Below are 13,550 nucleotides of genomic sequence, written 5' to 3'. Positions count from 1 at the left end.
TTTACATGTGTTCTTTATATTCCTAGAGTATTTATGTGAGACCTATTGATCTTAAACATACAGAGACATATTTTCATGAGAACAGAAAAAAGAAATATCCTTAATAGAATACAAATGGACAACCTCACTTCCATGCTTAAAACCATTCACTAATGCCAGTTAACATTTGTTGAGAGCTTCCTATGTTCCTGCGACTATCTAAGTGTTATGCATGCATTGTTTTCTTTATGCATCACCATATTCCTATGAAGTTGGTTGACATTTTTGCATCCATTTTATAGGTGAGGGAACTGAGACATAGAAATCATCTCAGACTTTATAAAAATAAAAATTAAAAAAAAAGCAAGAAACTAGTGAAACCAGGATGCACACAGAGGACAGAGGTTGTGTTCGTAATAACTGAATTTTCCCTCCATTACTCACAGAAGGAAACTACAACTTTCTACACTGGTTAAGATTATAAGACTGTTTACACAACCTGCAACCTGCCTCCCTTTGCAGCTTCATTTCTTGCTGCCTTTCCCAAAACACTACAGTATGTTTTACCAAAAAACACTCCCTCCTTTTTTCCATAAAACAAGGAAAAATTATTTAAAACATTATTCATTTAACATGCCAGGAGAGCATATTCACCTTCCCCTTCATTATCATGAATTGGTAAAATGTATTATTTTTTGGTATTCACATAGGTTAGTTCCTGTGAAATAATTATTTAAACAGAAGACAACCTTCATATATTGTGATTGTTCAACTACACTGAAATCATCTTTTAAACCAACCCCCTCTCTTTCTCCACCAAGAATTTCTTCAGAGCGTGGTTGCTTATGTTGCTAATTGATCTTTGCATTTCCAGCATGTATGTAACACAATAAGAGTACACAATGGGTACTCAATAATTGCTTATGTAATGAATGGTACCTACATGCCAGATTCTATTTATTTTATCGTTTCACTTATCTTTATTCTGTAGGCTAAAATTTGATAAGTAGTATCTATTATTGAATATTCAATTAGTTTCTCAGAGTAATGCTGAGTTAAATGTTAAGTAAGGTAAACGATAGTAAATCTCTTTCTCTGCTAATCAGTGACTATTGGAAGTCAGAATTTTTCCTTCTAAAAGAATTTAATTGACATTCAATTACATGTAACAATAGCATTTGACAAATTTTCTTTAGTAGATTAATTAATTAATCCAAGGTACATTATGGTGAAAAAAGTCTGCATGCTTATCATTGCTGATTTCTACAAGCCCAGAAACTAGTAGCCCAGCTCATACTGAATTCACCCTTTGATTATCACCAACTTCTACATTATTCTCAAACTGTTATAATGATAAATATGGAATGCCAAATGATAATTCTAGCATATTAAAAAAACCCTTAAATATGGTGCAAACATAGAAATAATGGTTACTTGTATCCATTATTTAGAGAAAAAAAATTAAATTGAAGACATGAAATATGTTTAAAATAACAAGATCTTAACCATCACTGAATACAACCTCTTGTTCAAAGATGTGGTTCAGTTCCTGTTCTTTTCTCACATGAATGCAAATCCAGTATGTTTGGTCTTCATTTTCAATAAATTTATACCTGGGTTGTCATGTCAAATTCATGAAGGGGTTTTTCTTTTTACAAAACAATGTTACTGGGAGTCTTAGAAATAATTTAGCTTTCTTCTCCTTCCTGTCTCCCTCTCTCATTGCATTAAAGACTCATTAAAATCATTATGGAATACTATACATATATATATATATATTCAGAATGATCAGATATAAATGATATGATTAACACCATTTTCTCCTCCAGGTTGCCTTGTGGTCAGAATTGGAAAGAATAATTTTTGTTTATAAATAAATGTTGGAAATTGAAGAACTGAGGTTTTAATGTTTTCAGCCAGGGTAACTAACCACAGTAATTTGACAGCAGGTGTAATTAACTCTGTGCAATTTTTGATATAGATTTGTCCCTGTATTCATTTCTGTTTGTTTTTGGCTACAACACCTAGTTAATTGATCTAATTCCCATTAAAAAGATTCACTCAGAGAGCATCTTTGATTGCCAAGGACATAATTTTACAAAATTTACACTCATAAGGATGAAAATGACTCAATATGCTGATTGGCTTGGTTAAGTAGGAGAGAATCCTTTGTAACACTTTTACAAATACCTTTTCTTTGTTGATTCCTATGAATAAGTTATTGCTATTGTTACTTATAAAGAAGTGAAAAATAATTATTAAAGAAGACATTTTTTAAACTATTTAATCACTCAGTTTTGTAAATTAAAAAATGGCTTTAAAATAGGAACTGTAGCATTTTCAGATATCTCTGCTTTATTTTCTTTAGTGCATGTAAAATAATTGAATGCAAAAAAATGAGAGAGATCATCAACATATGACTTCTGTTTCTTATCTATTACTTCATTACCTTGGTTTCTTCCCTGAGACAATCATATTAAACAGATTAGCAGGTCCAACTCAATCTCTTCTAGAAAAATAGAAAGCAGTATATTCTTGTATCCCCAAGTTCTCTGTTAATACTAATTCATCTAATAGATAAGTGATTTTATTATTTATATTCCATTATAAAAATTTCAGAAATGCAGGAATATACAAGAAAACACATAAAAAAACCCAATAATCTCATATCAAGATCATAACCACTGCTAATATTTCACGTATTTCCTTTTGGTTATTTTTCCCTGTGATTATTTGCATATAAGAATTTTTAACCTACGAAATTGTTATTGCATAGTTTATAGAGTTTTATATCACATTTTAAAGTTAAAACTCTTTCATAAATATTTTGCTATGTCTGTATATATTATGGAAAAATATCACTTAAAAATGAGTCTCTCAATATTCTATGGCATCACTGTGTCGTAGTTTTATTTATCCTCCCAGAGGAGGAAATCACCACTTATGGATATTAATAGTTTTCTGTGTGTATGACCCTGAATGGAGTACTTGATAGAAAGAAAAGAGAAATGAACGTGTACTAAATTTGGCCTTCTCAGCAAGAATGACCACATAAATGACCTTAATGGTGAAGGGTAATAAATGTACTGTTCAGGACTCCCAAGTAACTAAGATTGTACCAAAGGAAAGTGAAATCATACTGACAAGACATATATGCTTACATCATAACTGTTTTTTGATTAATAATTCTTAAAAAGGGCTCTATGAAATCAGATGAATTTAATGTGTAAGTCCCATTAGTGGGTGTTGAATGAGATGAAAGTAAATATAAGACAGTTTCTGTATTTCTTGGATCTCAAAATCTAGTAGGGGAAGTGGGACATGTAACCCTTAAAATTTTAACAGTAGGTCACAACTTAATGGTAACTTATCTTTCCTAGTTCTATAAATTCAAGATTACAAAAAACCAAGAAATGTGGGATATGACATATGTTTAGGGACCTAGCTAATTGCAACACCAGACATTGGAATTACAGTCCACATGACCCTATCTCCTTTAGGACTGCCTCAAATGAATTCCCAAATGGCCAATTTACTCCTCTTTACTGCCTTACTTTCTGATCTAACCATAACTCCATCATGTCAGTGCTTTTATTTAATTTTCTATCCTTTAATGTGACATCATTTTTAGCTACTCTGACCATTATGTTATTAGATAAACTATCTTCCCTTTGCAGAGATTGACATTTGTATTTATTAAGAAATAAAATAGGGATGCACTTTCTTTTATATACTATTCATTATTCTATACAACAAATGTTTATTGAGTGCTTGCTTAAGACTCTGTGCTTCAAGCTGCCCTTCTGGAACTTATATTCTCAGAGGGGGATAAACATTGAACAACTAATTACATAATTATTCATTATTAGTTTATGTCAAATACAACAAAGGTGATGGAGACTGTGGTGTTATGTATGAGAGCATCTATCAGAGGGAAATAACATGGTCAAAGAGTGAAGGAATATATACGATATAGTCATACTTTAGAATTTAGTTTTTAATGTTTTTTAATAAATAAATATATAGTGTGAATATTTATAATGAATATATATATACACACACATATATAATGATTTTGGAGTGGTGACTGCTTCCTCCATTCAAATATGTATTAGATTAGTTCAATGTGAACTACAGAGAAATAGATAATAAACATTGACTCTTATTGAAAATAAAAAGATTTTAATAATAATACATTCACATGTTTGAAAAATGTTTTGGCAAAAACATCAAACAATTTTTATTCCTTTAAATGAATCATTTTAGAAATAATGCCATTTGCAGGAACATAGATGGACTTAGAAATTATCATACTAAGTGAAGTAAGTCAGAAAGAGAAAGACAAATACCATATAATACCACTTATATGCGGAATCTAAAATATGACACAAATGAACTTATCTATGAAACAGAAACAGACTCACAGATATAGAGAACAGACTTGTGGTTGCCAAGGGGGAGGGAGGGTGGGAGAGGGACAGAGTGGCAGTTTGGGGTTTACAGATGCAAATTATTATATATAGAATTGCTAAACAACAAGGTCCCACTCTATAGCACAGAGAACTATATTCAATATCCTGTGATAAACCATACTGGAAAAGGATATAAAATTTCTGCACAGCAGAAATTAACACATTGTAAATCAACTATATTTCAATTAAAAATGCTAAACTAAATGAATCATTTTAGAAAAACCTTTTACTTTTGTATGCTTTTATTCTTTTATGTTGAAAAATAAGTTGTTGGTGTAAAAATAATGGAAGTGTTTTGAATTATATCATACTCTCCCTCTCAGAAGAAGGTACCAGGTGATATGGACAAAATAACAAATAATTTTTTTAGCCATTTTACTAAGAATGTTTTACAGATATAATTTCACTTTATTATCACAATAAATTATTATTATTATTTTTGTTTAGGGATTTTCTTTTTTAGGAATTTTTAGTTTTGTTTCACAGAAGACATTTAGGCTGTGAGTTAAAGAAGAATTCGTGTATAATCACACAGCTAATTAATGGTTGGTGCCATGAAAATTGAAATAGTTCTGTGGTGGAGTTCCAAAGCACATTGCTCTAACCATATACCATTAAATCTTGTTCACAGAACATGCTTAATGTCTCAATGTAAAACCTAGTTTTAATGACACCAATATTCAGTTTTGGTAATTTAATATGCATGATTTAAGCATTCATCATTTGAAAGTTACTTATATTATTATCACTAAATATTCTTAGCTATTGGTTTGGATTCCTGTCCTGAACCACAAACTCCTAGCAGTGGGAATAAAATTGGAGACAGATACATGGTTGGTGATGTAGTATCCTTTCAGTGTGATCAAGGCTATTCTCTTCAGGTAAGTCTATTTTAAAATTTTAGCTTTGACTTCCATTACCCTTTCAGAATATTTTAACAGACTAATAATTGATAATACACAGGTTATAAAACAATATTGATCTCAGCCTGCATAATTTAACATTAAATCAAAAGGTATTCAGTTTGTCAGTGAGATATTCATGAGAGAAATTGCTGGAATGAATAAATTTGTTGTGTTTGCAAATAACCAAAAATGATTTTTGAATCAAAATAAATCTTCACTTTTCTGTCTGTTCACATTGGATGTGACCACTGAACTCCTGGATTTTCAGAATTTGAAATAAAAATGAAAGTGATAATTAAAGCATTAAATGAAACTTCCATGATAATAAATTCCCCAAATCAGTAAAAATTGACTACAAATAAGTTTTGCTAAAACTGTGGATTTGCAATGTATATTCTGACTTTACGTATTTATATTAATACTCTTTTATAGGTGTTTTAGAAGGTCTCAATTTATGACCTCATAAAAATCTCCCTAAAGCATAGACCTATTAAGAAATTAAAAAAAAAATTGAGACAGAAATGATTTCACATGTTAAGTAAATAAATTCCTTAGAGGAAGGAAAAGTAAAAATGAATGATTTATAGTCTTTAAACTTGTATCCCAAATTATTAGTCTCAGAAGTGAAATCAAATTTTTCTGCTCTTTAAAATTTAATATACCTCAGTTGACTTTTCAAATTTTTATGAAAGAATTTTATAATCATTTTTTAATCTGTCTCACCTTGAATATTATTGTAATTTATTATAAACCACTATGTATATGGGCATTTCCTTCATATAATTATCGCAGTACCTTAGTAGAAAATGTTTTGGTAGAACAACGTTAAAACCACAGTTTTAATGTGATATAGAGTCTTAATTTTTCTACCAAAAGCTTGTTATTTTTTACATTTTATCACGTGTATGTAATCACCTTCCTTGTTTTAAGTCACACTAATATTTCCAGTAATGTTGAAAAATATTAAAATGTAATATATTGTTAAGTTTGTTTTCATAATTATCATTCACTATCCTATGTTATATTTACACTTTTAAAAATGTGTGCTGAACTGCATTGTCTTTTTTATATAGGGTCATTCTCATATTACATGCATGCCTGGGCCTGTGAGAAGATGGAATTACCCAATCCCAATTTGTTTGGGTAAGTTAAAGAACTATAAATAATTTATTAGCTGTATCAGATTTTAAAGGTACACCTTATATATGTTGTTGTTCAAACATATAGTTTACCTTTTGTCAGGTTTTATGGAAATTATATTTTGAGATAAATGCTTCACATTTTTTTTCTTTTTTAATTTTAAATTTTTACATTTTTTTGCCCCAAACTTTAATATCAATGGATAACTTAAAAATACAAATTGAGAAAAGGTATTAGGTTTTTTGATTCCCAGAGAGTTTTCTCAATATGATGTAGTAGAAGTAGATCGGGAAAATATACTTTTGCTTACTATTGAGCCAAAATAGATAAGGAAGCTGGAGTCTACCAAAGGGAGCATGACACCTCATGAGATGTCTTCATTGGTAACAGACAATTGAGATATGGGATGTATCAAAGAACACTTGGGGCTTTGAAAGTATGGGTCCAAATTTTTGTCCTAATTTAATGCAGCTTCCAATTATTTCTATCCACCTTAATTTTTTTTTCTCTTTTTCATTTCTGGTGTCTGTATGCAACCATTAATATACTGGGCTCTATAGAATAGGAAAAAAAAGTTTGAGGTATGATCTCCATAATTAAAACATTTGTTTACCATTTAGAGTTGTAGAAATAAAAGAAATGAAATAAGAATAATTTAGTGTCAAATAATACCATTGACTATGTGATAGAATTTAAGAAAGATGAGATTGGTATTGACTGAAGTCATTGGGAAATATATTCAGTCCATAAAATTTACAAAGAGTTTTGGATGATAGGTGTAATTAAGATAAATGAATTAAGAAGACTACCCTTTCTGAGTAGGAAAAAGGGCAAAAACAAAAGAATTGGTGTGACTTGTATACCCTACCAATGTATAGTGGACAAACCTGTATTATATTAGTTTGCTTGGTCTGCCGTAATGGAATACTATAGACTGGGTGGCTTCCACAACAGGAATTTATTTTGTCACAGTTCTAGAAGTTCAAGATCAAGGCGCTGGCAGGGTTGTTTTCTTCCGAGAGCTTCTTTCCTTGGCCTGTAGAAGACTATCTTCTCCCTACATCTTCACATAGTCTTTTCTCTGTGAAGGAGCTCCCCTATCTCTTTCTCTTCTTATAAGGACACCAGTACCATTAGATTAGAGCTCCACCCTTATGACTTCATTTAACCTTAATTACCTTCCTTGAAGAAGGTATCTCATCTCCAAATACAGTCACATTTGGGAGTTAGGGCTTTAACATATGAATATTGGGGGAGACACAATTCAGTCCATAATGCCTATGTACCATGTGAGCAATTTTTGTTGGAGAATACTGGAATGTAGTATTGAAGAGTAAGGATGTGTTTACTTGGCAAAAGATATTAAAAGCATTCAGACTTTAGAATGGATGACACTTTTTGAGTGATATATTTCTTCAGGTATTATAATTTATGCATATAATGCCAGTTATAAAATTGTATATATACATATAATGACTATTGTAAAAATTTATATATACAGATAATGCCATTTATGTGTGTGTGTGTGTTATGTATGTGGGGTCTGTATGTGTGTGTATATCCAATTAAGTATAAAAATTGAGAATATAAAAGAGTACAAAGAACAAAATAATTACTATATATATTCTGCTGATATGAGAGCAGAGAGTTTTGGTCTTTTGTTCATTACTGTATCCCCAGTGCCAAGAACAGTTATTATCTTAAGTAGTCATCCAATAAATATTGTTTAATGAACAAATTAAAGTTTAGGGATTCTACAGTATGTATATTTTTTATAATGTTTTCCTTCTTGACATTCACTTAGAAGAATTTCCCATACCATAACATGTTTTCAAAAATTTGATTTTTAAAGTGGCTTTATGGCACATAGCATAGTCTAATTTGTATAGTTACGCTCTTTTGTTAGCTTAGTTTTTTGTCTTTTTGATATACATTTATACACATTTGGTACACATTTACACACATTTCTTTATTTATAAGTGTTTTTCATGTGCCTTCCTAACTGTCATTTCATATAACTACTTAAAAGCTTTAATATTGCCAAATTGCTTTCAGAAGGTTGTATCAATTTAAATACCACTCAATTATGATATGACAATTTCCATCTTGCTTTATTTCTAGCACCAATTATTACTGTTAACAAATTGCTCAGTTTTTAGGTAAAATACTGCGTTTTGATTAAGTCTGTATTCCATTGTATATTGTTAACAAGGGAAGTACTAGATGGAAGTGATATTTTAATAAAATTAAACTGGGAATTTTACATTTTATTATATAGGATAAATTTGTATGAAACTGTATTAAATACTTATATTTTGATGTCCAATATATCTTCATTTGATTTTCAGCTAAGGTACAATAGCTGTGTATGGCAAATGTATTATTCTGTTTGCTCATCTGTTGAATGGGATAGTAATGTCCACCTCATAGGCCCATCGTGAGAATTAAATGAGAGAATTCATAAAAGTATTTAGCACTGAACCTGAAATACACAGGGCATTCATAGCGGTAGTTATTATAGTGAAAAATATGTAATAACTTAAGGGTCCAATAATGGGGAAAAAGGAAGTGAACATTCTAATGGAATATTTAATAACTCAAAGTTTATAATATATAATCAAATATAACAAGGCTTAAAGTGATTCACAGTATGATCCTATTTTCATTATATATGTAAACATATAATCACATATACGTACATATGTATTTTTCTGCAGAGAAATAAAAGAATATAAAGGTAGACAACTTATCTATGGGTAGTGGAATTCCAGAGCACTGTTATTTCTTTTGTATTCATTTTTTTTTGTATTTTATAAATTTTGGACAGTAAACTTGTACTATATTTGATAGACAAAGTGTCTAAATTGACATCATGGCCATATCATAAGGAGAAACTGAAGGCAGGAGGCTGGTTCAGAGAATGTCTTAAAACTCTAGTCATCAGGTATCAAGGTTACCATCTCATGAACTGGAAAATAAAAAGTCTGCCAGATATTTTGATGGAAGGAAAGAAAAGTCACTTGAGATTTTTACATAATAGAGACAAATCTGAAGGAAGAATCAAAGATAATTTTATCTCGGAGGACTATGCTATGGTTGTGTCCTTAAGAAAAACAGTATAATAGGCCTCAAAAAAGTCTACTGTGAAACTTCTGGTGAAACACAGCATTCTCTATCAAGGCCTAGGGGTGCATGAAATTGCAGAGTCTGAGAAAATAGACATGAGTACAGAGCTGAAGGCAGATTCTCTTTTTGGATTTTTCTTCTCGTCCTTTATGGTTTGTTATTCTTTTTCTTTCTCTTTCATTATCTGTTTACTTTTTATTCTTTCCTTCTTTCTTCTCTGATTTTGGGATTTACACTCTAGAAAGGTGGGCAATGCAGAGGCCAGGATTTTCAGCTCATTTCTAAAGAGATGGAAAACAGCAGAATTAGAAGGGCAGTGAACAGCTCATACACTTGAGATAGTGAAGGCAAGGAAGCAAAAGAGTCCTTGTGTTCTTTCACTCAAAATTCAGAATAAAGCAAAACAAACCTACAATTGCATTCTTGCCAGAAACTTAAAAGTACTTTTCATTGGCCAAAATATTTTCTCTACCACTCCCTAATTATCAGATTGTGTAATGAACATATGTGGGCAATCAAATTTTAGGAAAATGAATTGGTGAACATTAGTTGTTTATATATGGTGAAATCGCTCTGGTTTAAAGATGGATGAACTGAGATTTGAGGATGGAAAAATATAAAGGTGTATCTTTAGATCTCAATGGTAATTACAACTTCAAAAGAAAGGTTTATATGCACATTAACTACAAGGTTATATATATCCCCTTATTAAAATCTGCTTTATACATAATTTATTCAGTTCACATAGTTAAAGATAGCTGTCAAACTGGCTATTGATATCACATAGAACATTGATAAGTTGTTCTACTGAATTTGCCTTTATGATATATAACCTGAAGTTTGATTATCTACCTGTTGCTATTCATAACAATAAATAAATGAATGAAATTGTAGGTAAGTGTATGGATAACTTTCAAACTTGATGTGCAGTCATGAAATTTGATTCTTCAACTCTCAATTGAGATGTGTATTTTAGTACTTCTATGATAAAATGATAAAAATGTATACTTAGAGGAAAGAATTAGCTTCTAAAATGCAATTGATCTATTAATACATGCTAAATAGTTCTATCTAATCATGTAAAAGTTAAAACTTGGGTAATTATTTGTTCTTATAATTTATGGTTAACTTATCAATTGTAAATCCATATAATAGGGATTCTACAAAAAACATACATTTATGCCCAAATTCTCAAACATGGGTGCATCTTTTTACTTGTTTTATACTTCCCTATTTTTTGTCCAGATTATTTTAGGATAAAGTGAGACAATATCTGATGGTGTGTGAATCCCTTGCATATTACTGATAGAAACCAATATTTTTTCTTAAAAATCTTCAGCCTCCTCACAAAAAGAGGAAAATGAATTCATTTATTGTGAAAATGAATCCCTCATCAATATAGTATGTTGCTGGCTTGATTTTACTATAAATTATATTATCTTTTGAATGAATCACAACATTTCTAGAAGTACTTCAGGATGAGAAATGTACTGCTTGCTATGGAAAATGATATGTGCTCCTTGTTTGATTGTATTCACTGCACATGAGCTACTCCTTTCTGTACAATAATTGATTTAGTTTGTATTTACTGCTGAGGAAAGAAATATGTTACCCTTTTATGCTATTTTACAAAATGCCTTGTCAGTTGATTATATTTGATTACTAGTACGTGGTGAATGAGAGTTGACAATATTCAAATTTATACCAGTTTTAACTCAGACACTTGATTCAGACTTGAAATAATTTCAGTCTGTTTTTAATACAGTAAAGTACTTTGGCTTCAGTGGGACCTCTATTCTCTTGCAGCTCAGTGTGGCGGTGCTATGTCAGATTTCAGTGGTGTGATCCTCAGCCCTGGGTTTCCTGGAAACTACCCCAGCAGTTTAGATTGCACGTGGACAATCAAGCTGCCCATAGGTTTTGGTATGTATATTAAAAACACGTGAAAGAGTATTTTTATATCATTAATGTATCCTTAAAAAGAAATAACAAAGTCTAACAAGAACTTATGAAATATTCACAAATTATAGTTTACTTTGGGATTATATACATTTCACTTGGAGTACTTGGATAATAGAAAGAATATGGGCATTTTTAAATTTTATACATAGATGATAAATAGATAAACTTTATGATACTTTCCAGTCAATATGTACAGATATAGCCTGAGTTAGATGTGTGTGGCAATGATTAAGTTCAACATGATTTTCAGGTATAATTGTTTCTGTAACTCTTTTCTACTTGTTGAAACCAAGCAGTACATAGATACATTATTTTCTGGTAATTTATTGAATCCAGTTGCCATTGTAAATAAATAAGATTTACATTTGAAAAGTATTAGTACAGTTTTTCTACTGTTAGATTTAAATACCCGTGTAGATGTAATACCTTTCTAATTCTAATATTACAATTGCCAGTGTTTGGATATATTGCATTATATATATATATATTACATTTAATAAATTCTTTTCCCTCTTGTGTCACTAACATATTCTTTTGCAGCTTCTTTATATCCCATTAGTCTGTAAATGCATAAATAGAAGTGTTAGATTGAGGATAGACTTATTCATTAAATCACAGAAGAATAAGATGAGTAGATACTCCTTGAAGTACAAACCTGGTGGATTTAGAGCAATTAAGATATTCTGTACTATCTCACTTATTGAGGACTAAATTTAGGGACCTCATTTACCCAAAAGCATCTATAGCTTCAGAATGAAAATTCATGTTGAAATGTTTTACATAAATTCACACAAACTCATAGTTTTGACAATTCTGTACTGAGCATGCACGCATTATACTCCTGGTATTGTGCTAGGTGCTAGGGATAAAATGCATAGTAAAACAGACTTTGTACCTTTTCCCAGTTAAGTTACAGTCACAAGGAGGAGACAAATAGTCAAATATGTTATTGCAGTGAAGTATAATAAAGAGTACAGGTTTGTACACAGGCATCCAGCCTAGTCCAGGAGATGCAAAAAAGGTTTGTCAGAGGAAGTGATATGTGAACCGTGGCTTTAAATATAAGAGTAAGCCCAAAAAAGAGGGTAAGCTTGTGAGGAAAAGCAAAGAAATTCTAGGTAAACAGACTGACACATGGAAAAATGCAGATAAGAGAGCTAAAGAAATTCAACAAACTTGAACACTATATGACTGACCTGAGGTTTGGGGAGAACAGTAGGCCACTGAGAGGAGAATTCTGGGGGGCTTTCTAATGAGAATTATTCTGGCTACAACATGGAAATACCCTTAATTTGAAGTTGTAGTCAAATTCTATGACCTTTGATTGAAAGAGAATAAATGAATAATAGATTTGAAACAGTATGGTTATCCTTATGTCTTTTACTAGCCACTTAAGAGGGCTCATCCCATGTTGCTTATGGAGCTAAGTGAATTATTTTACAATAAATTATTACGTGTATTTGCAATAGTGTCATTATATCACCTTCAACTTAGCTCTTGCTAATGCATCATTGATTTTAAAAACCAAGTTTATTAAAACGAATATGCATCTCTCTTTCTCTATTTTAGAAATGAAAACATGAGACCATTTCTGATTTGGTTACATTTAAATAATCCCACTGTTTTCTTTGAGTTTTGGCTAAATCAAATATTGCTTCTAATGTATTTGAATAGATAATTTATAAATGTTTAAAAGAAAATTGAATACACATCACAGTTAAAGAAGTATTTTCTCTTGCCTGTGAAACAATTATGGACAACAAAATTTGTGAAAAGGGGCTCAGGAAAATTTTAGAAAAATATGCACTTCTTATAGCCTCACATATTAAGATAGTGCATTCAAAGTTTTAAGAAGATTGTCTGATTGTCCAGGAATGTGTTTAATATTTTAAAGCATATTTTCAGTAATTCCCAAAGTTATTTGTTCATGGAACTCTTTTTCAATGTAACAGTGAATTTCCATGTA

At 30.7% G+C, this 13,550-nt stretch overlaps 1 protein-coding gene across 3 annotated transcripts in view; it reads left to right on the top strand.

Annotated features, from left to right (window-relative positions):
- The window catches only part of CSMD3 (CUB and Sushi multiple domains 3), a gene marked incomplete at both ends in the record, with an annotated part of 1,095,706 nt that overhangs the window by 972,102 nt on the left and 110,054 nt on the right, over window positions 1-13,550 (top strand). For all 3 annotated transcript variants that reach the window (XM_081258479.1, XM_081258478.1, XM_081258477.1), the window contains 3 exons: window positions 5,214-5,332; window positions 6,430-6,499; window positions 11,429-11,545. In XM_081258479.1, the coding sequence (XP_081114605.1) occupies window positions 5,214-5,332; window positions 6,430-6,499; window positions 11,429-11,545 (306 nt within the window). The remainder of the gene's footprint in view (window positions 1-5,213; window positions 5,333-6,429; window positions 6,500-11,428; window positions 11,546-13,550) is intronic.

This window comes from Mesoplodon bidens (assembly GCF_964165515.1).
Source record: "Mesoplodon bidens genome assembly, chromosome: 16".
Classification (NCBI taxonomy): domain Eukaryota; kingdom Metazoa; phylum Chordata; class Mammalia; order Artiodactyla; family Ziphiidae; genus Mesoplodon; species Mesoplodon bidens.
This window is presented reverse-complemented; position numbering and strand designations above follow the sequence as displayed.